This window comes from Megalobrama amblycephala, linkage group LG21 (genome assembly GCF_018812025.1).
Source record: "Megalobrama amblycephala isolate DHTTF-2021 linkage group LG21, ASM1881202v1, whole genome shotgun sequence".
NCBI classification, from domain to species: Eukaryota; Metazoa; Chordata; class Actinopteri; order Cypriniformes; family Xenocyprididae; genus Megalobrama; species Megalobrama amblycephala.
The window spans coordinates 290,352-297,467 of record NC_063064.1 but is presented as its reverse complement, the minus strand read 5'-3'; the positions used below and the strand labels follow the sequence as shown (position 1 = coordinate 297,467).

At 37.2% G+C, this 7,116-nt stretch overlaps 1 protein-coding gene across 1 annotated transcript in view; it reads right to left on the bottom strand.

Moving 5' to 3' along the window:
- syn2b (synapsin IIb) overlaps nucleotides 1-7,116 on the bottom strand; it is a 73,013-nt gene that overhangs the window by 34,796 nt on the left and 31,101 nt on the right. The window contains exons 3-5 of the mRNA XM_048173303.1: nucleotides 6,194-6,285; nucleotides 3,466-3,622; nucleotides 57-146 (exon numbers count right to left, since the gene is read on the bottom strand). Of these exons, the coding sequence (XP_048029260.1) occupies nucleotides 57-146; nucleotides 3,466-3,622; nucleotides 6,194-6,285 (339 nt within the window). The remainder of the gene's footprint in view (nucleotides 1-56; nucleotides 147-3,465; nucleotides 3,623-6,193; nucleotides 6,286-7,116) is intronic.

Genomic DNA, 7,116 nt, shown 5'->3' with positions numbered 1-7,116 from the left:
GCGTCTCATTGCGCTTAAACTGTGAAATGAATGAAAGCGAGGCGGTTTGTTCTTACCATGTCCCTGTAGTTTGAGTAGAATGTCTGATCAACCAGAGGGAATTTATCTGGTCCCAGTTTCTTGTAGGTGCTGATCAGTTGAGCAAACTGGAAGAAAACAGAGGATCCGTTCGGATGAAAATGATGGCAGTAGTAGAAATTGAGTTATTTAACAATTATAGACAAACCCAAATCTGACTAAACTAATAACATGTAAAAAATTTTTTTTCGCATTTTTATTAAAAACGTCAAGTAATCATTGACAGTGCAGTGTGGAGAGAGCAAATGAACTTGTTGAACCTCCTTTAGTATCAAAACTAGCTCTTGGGATGGAGTCACGGTTCACACAAACTTTCTTGAGAAGAACTGGATTTGTCAGTAAACGGGTGACCCACACTTCTGTCGCTCCTCCTTAAAGGGGTAGTTCACCCAAAAATTATATTTCTGTCATTAATTACTCTCCCTCATGTCGTTCCACACCCATAAGACCCATAATTCATCTTCATATCACAAATTAAGATATTTTTGATGAAATCCGAGAGGTGACTCGTCCATAGACAGCAATATAATCAACACTTTCAAGGTCCAGAAAGGAACTAAAGGCATCATTAAAACACAGTCATGTGACTGCAGTGGATCAACCTTAATGTTATGAAGAGACGAGAATACTTTTTGTGCTCAAAAACAAAAAAATAACAACTTTATTCAACAATATCTAGTGATGGGCGATTTCAAAACACTGATTCATGAAGCTTTATGAATCTTTTGAATCAGTGGTTTGGAGCGTGAATCAAACTTCCAAAATCACGCCCCCCAGTGGTGAACCACTGAAATTTCGAAACACTTATAACGTAACGAAGCCTCGTTTACTGAAGTCACGTGACTTTGGTAGTTTGATACACGCTCCGAAACACTGATTCGAAACAAAAGATTCGTAAAGCTTCATGAAGCAGTGTTTTGAAATCGGCCTTCACTAGATATTGTTGAATAAAGTTATTTTTGTTTCGTTTTTTTGCGCACAAAAAGTATTCTCGTCTCTTCATAACATTAAGGTTGAACCACTGCAGTCACATGACTGTTTTAACGATGTCTTTAGTTCCTTTCTGGACCTTGAAAGTGTTGATTATATTGCTGTCTATGGACGAGTCTCGGATTTCATCAAAAATATCTTAATTTGTGTTCTGAAGATGAACAAAGGTGTGTAACAACATGAGGGAGAGTAATTAATGACAGAAATTTTATTTTTGGGTGAACTTACCCTTTAACAGACTCCAGTTAGCTTTTGTAGAAGCCATAAGTATTATTAAATGCAATTAAAAATCATAAAATATTTCAAAAATTATAACTCTTGGTTTTTACTATACAAATGTGTCACTGAATGTCTAAAAATGTATAAAACTGATCTGAAATCAGGCAAAAATCATATATAGACACTGTTTCATGAGTCCACAGAGATCAGCGCCCCCTAGTGGCCAACGATTGAAATTTTGAAACATTTCAAAGCAGTTATGAGTATTGTTTACTGAAATCACGTGATGATGGCAGTTTGATGTGTGCTCTGAATCACTGATTCACAACAAATGACTCACAAAGCTTCACAAAGCATCCAACACACGCTGACAATAATTGTAATTTATGTTCAGTTTAAGTCCTCCAACTAATATTTATATTTTATTTAATCTTTATTTTAATTAGTAGTTTTAGTTAAAGGCAGGGTAGGTAAGAAATTTTGTTCCAAATTTGTTTAAACTTTCTATATATATACATGCATAATTAAAATGTAAGAACTCTGATAAAAAGAGTATAAAAATCGAGTGACTCTAGACCGTTTAATCTGTATTAAACACAGCTCATTATTTCCATCCGGGACGAAACATAGGATTGGCTTAGGCGGCTGTCACTCTCTCGCAACCATGGCAACCACCCTTTTGCCACACATGACCTGCCCACTTGCGCGCGCACGTTTGATTTGGGGAATCCAAGAGGCACGGATCCTAGGAATACCAAAACAATGGCAGAGAAACAGCAAGCTAAATTCACAGTACCGGCCTATGCAGTTAGTGAAGGCAAACCAGGCAAAAAAAGGAAGACAGTAACAGTACAAGAAAAGGCAATGAACAAAAAGTCTTTGGATAAACAAAGAAATAAAACGCGAGTTAATATCGGCGTGGCTTTCCAGCGATGGCGAGAACTGAGGGAACTCAAGGGGCTGAAAAGTGACTCCTTGATGGCTTTATTTCTGCTGGACAGGTAAATCTTTCTTTTGTATTTTGATCATACATATTTTTTTGTTTATTTTTTCATGAAGCATGTGTCATTAGCACACGTAGCTGCGTAATATAGCTAACATAACATTACTTAGCGAGCCGTAGTAGAGACGATAAATAATGATAGCTATAGTGTTGAATTGTGCATAATTTTACCCTCTGTCTAACTCTTTTACCATGTTCACCTGTAAGTTTACCTGCACGTTTTTTTTTTCGCCTTTGTTTTGTTTTTATATTCTCTACCTATGTTTACTGATGTCTTTATCTTGTATCTGTGTGTGTCGTACACACTTTGTTGTATGTGTGTGTTATTATTTTGTGTCTGCAATGCAGTTGTGAGTTGATATTTGAGTGTATGTTACTCTGTTGATCTGTAGAACAACGTATATGTTATGAATCTTACACGAAATTCATCTTCATCACAGTGTAAATGATGGTAATGGAAAAACGTGTATCATGCAACCTGTTTTTAGCTTTGCCTTATAGATAGCTCGTTAGCGAATCAAAAAATATATATTTTAAACTTTACCAATATCAATATGCTAGCTTGATAGTGAGTACTAAAATACATCTTGTTTGTTTATCTTCATAATTATAAAGTTATTTTTATTACATGTGATTCTGACATGATGTCACTACATGCCGTGCTCCTTCCTCTCCGCTCGTCTCAGGTAAATAATGCGTCTTCCAGCTCAGTGGTCGGAGTCACACGTTCATGCGTTTTGGGGGCGTGGCTTTGGAAGGAGCCCAGAAGGGAGGGGGTGGAGTGAATGGAAATAATGAGCTGTCTTTAAAACAGTCGTGAGAGGTCTACAGACACTCGATTTTTATACTTTCTTTTTCAGAGTACTTACATTTTAATTATGTATTGATATATAAATAAAGTTTAAACAAATTTTGAAAAAAAGTTTTTTATACATTTTTTTGCCTACCCTGCCTTTAATGACAAAGTAGTAGTTTTAGAAGAAATGGACTGAACCTGAAGTGTAATGAAATGTGATTTGTCAGAAGTGCTTTAAAACAATCAGGTTTTGTATTTGTATTTGTGTTGCATGTTGCATTTTGATGGCCAGATAAAAATAACAGTCTTGTCACATTGCTCCTTCACACTGACCGTTTCCTCAAGGAAAAGCACACGGGACAGTAAAAGACACACTCACGGCCCATGGCTTGTCACAGAGGTTGTAAATGGACTCCAGTGAGTTGAGGCTGGGGATCCCGGCATACTGCAGTCCGATGATTATATTCCGGAAGTCTTCGTTCTGTGCCATGCTATAGGCATGCTGTCGGACCAAGACGAAGTCAGGCTTGAAGGACCTGTGTGAAGAACAACACAAACACAGCAAAAATCTGTATGGAGTGTATCTCGGTTTGACTCGGGAATATGTCCGACAACCTTTACTTGCTGTTCACTTGGATTTATTGGAAATTAATCAGAGATGCTCACTCTCTTCTTCCAAATTATAAAATTTACTCCCCTCATAAACACCTCAGACTGTAGCTCAATAGATTAAAATATTCATTCAGTTATTATATTCATAATATAAAATGTGTATTAAACAGACATATGCATTATTTAAAGAAACAATAAGTCTTTTCAGAAATCCCCTGTTTCCATATTTCATCTGCTCTGACTTCAGCAGCGTCTCACAGGTTTATAGATTTGTTAAACCAAATTAAGTAAATGCGCTTATATTTTCTGGGTCGCTGTCATGGTCACAAACCATAAAGAATTCATTTTCCTCAGCAGTAGCAACACCAGATAAACAAAATGGCTGTTTAATGCATGTGTGATGTGGAGAATATGGTTCTTTTGTCAACACTGCCAGCTGTCAACTCTGTGTTTTTATAATTATAATAAATTAGATTACAGCTGTGTAAACTGAATTTTCAAATCATTCATTTACTGAAGGGAATGCCAGATTTGTCAGTGTTTGTAACGGACATTATTCAAACTGTTTTGTTTGTTCCAGTTAACGGAGAATCAACCGTATATGATGAAGTGAGGTGAGTTTATACATGTACTGCATATGAAGACTTCCAATGCAAAAGCCTCTAAAAGCCACCTCAGTCAAAAATGAGATAACGATACTGAGTGAATGCTCTCCGCACATAGTGTACGTTCATCAAATAGTTCTTTCTGGTTCTCGAATCTGATTGGATGAGAGCCGTGCTTCATCTCGGCCAGTCCTTCAGGAATTTGCCGCTGGCTCTTATGTAGATAGTGTTTAAACATGAGGTATAATTCATTTGGTGTATATCAAACAGGCAATCTTTGCTTTTATTAATCTATTTCTTATTCCAGAGCAAAACGATTTGGATTAAGTGAAAAATTAAATTTCATAACTTTATATTTAGGCTATATTTAACTTAAATCCTGTACTAGAGTGCTGCTTTTCTATGTTTGTGTCATGATCACCAGTTGGAGTGCCCTACTTAGCCTCCAGAGGGCACTCCACCCCGGACCATTACCTCACCACTCGGACTTCAATTCCCATAACCCACTTCCCGGACTCATTATCACTTCATTGCACCCAGCTGTCTTGTATTATGTTATTAGTGTTCTGTCTATTTATACCTAGTTTGTTTCTGCTTTTGTAATGGAAGTTTCGAGTGGTGAGGTAATGGTCCGGGGTGGAGTGCCCTCTGGAGGCTAAGTAGGGCACTCCAACTGGTGATCATGACAGTTTGACTGAATTGTTTGCTTGTGTTTTTTATTTATTTGATTGTGTTTATTGTTTGCTTTTGTTTCTGTCTTTTATAATGGCTATTGTTGTTCATTTATATAAATAAAATGCCGTATTTGGTATTGAGAAAGGGTCCGTCAACAGTATCAGTGAAAGTTATATTATCACACCATTAGATGGCAGCAAAGACTCTCTTTATGAGTGAGTCAGAATGAGGAAGTTGTTTTTGCACTGTGGGAAATCCCCTTAACTTTTAAAAGGACAAAGATATCGCTTTCCTCAGTGGACATTCAAACTGATTTTCTATTATAAATTTAACCTGAAGAATGAATGTTATATCAGATGCAGGTAATACACTCGTTCAGTCGATGATGTTCATTACTAGTTCTAAAGTCACGTTTCAGAATTAGTAACGGATCTTGGGATCGACTGTTAAGCTGTCAATTTGAGATTTGAATCCGTGGAGGAAGGAACGTAGTTCTGCACAAAAGAAGGTTTTTAAAGACAATCCATTGTTGTTTATTATTTATTTACACACTCGTGCCATCGAACTGTTGTATAAATGCAATATCACACGAGTAGCCGTGCAATATGGCTGTATATCAGCACACTATGATTACCTACGGCCGAATCACAACCATGCTAATATACATCCATATCGTACGGCTATGTAAAATTGAGTTTACACACAGACACACACACACACACACCTCAACAGTAATGGAAAATCCAGCCTGACACACTCATCTAAGGCAGTGTAAAGCTCCTGCATGAGTAAGCTGGCATTTCTACTCCTGCACACCCACAGTCTGTGCTTATGGTAAGTTGAATTTTGGTTTCCTGTATTTTTGTTGAACCACATTTTGTGGTTATCGTGACAGTAAATCACATCACTTCAGATCTGACTGCTTTAACTACTGTGAATCACTGTGATTTCAAGTGTGGACTTTCAGGTTAATACCACAAAGATGAATACTTTTTTGAACAAGTGAGTGCGTTATGTGTCAGAAATATTTTTGTTCTATTTACTTGCAAGAGAAAGATATAAATCTTACATTTTTAAAACCTAATTTTGAGCCTAGTGTGTCACGGTGTGTTTGCAGGCGAGAAGAGTTGATCATGGATCTATTTGCAGGCGTGTGTATTTATTAATAAACATAATCAAGATAACCGCTGGAGAACAACAGAAACGACAACTCACCGAACCACTTTGGTTCCATTTCTGATCACCTGCATGTCCACACTGCATGTGCCGTTAGCATGAGCCACGAGATTGAGCTCAGAGAACTCGGCCTGAAATATAGAAAAATACAAATAAATGCATGATCTCCCAGCTCAACATCTGGAATTTCTAGGTTTTTGCAAACTAAACTAGACTTGAGAGAAAAATGAAACAATTTAAAAAAATGTATTATATGATGTGACTCATCCTCGCTTTACTATATTTTCTGTTATAGTAAATGAATATAATGCAACTTTGTTTTTCTAATCATGTTTATTGCATAATTGAAGAGGCAGAGTAAAGGCCGGTGATCACATTAGTCATTTTAATGAAAGCCTGTGATCTTCAAAAACAGTTAGTAGGAGTGAATCGTGTCCCGTAACTGTTCCTCATCACCGTGGGCTTGTTAACATTCATCTGTTATGCAACGTGAGCTCAAATCTGAGCTTTACACACAGACGCTATAAAACTGGAAGCTGTGTCATATTTAATATGCATTATTTCTGCAGAATGGTCATTCATTGGTAATAAAACAGCCAGTTATATTGTTGCAGGCTTTCTCCGTCATCGTGTCTTAATTGGAACGGTTTGCTTTATTGGCCGTTTGGCAGCAGACACAAACTGAAACTGTTGCTCTTTGTAATTGTGTTCCCACTTAATTTCAGCCATCTGTCCAAGACCACAAGAGTTGAACTCTTACAGTCACATACATGAGGAGAGTAACCCAGAAGTCACAAGCAGAAGTGACCGACGGACTGCAAGTTAATGAAATCCAACCTCCGCTCTATTACATGTTCTCGATCAATAATCTATTACTACGGGGTGAAGGGCATTTAGAGAATTACAAGTTGAGATCAATAGTATTGGCTTCCAATCAGCAACATGTGGTCGGGAATAACAAT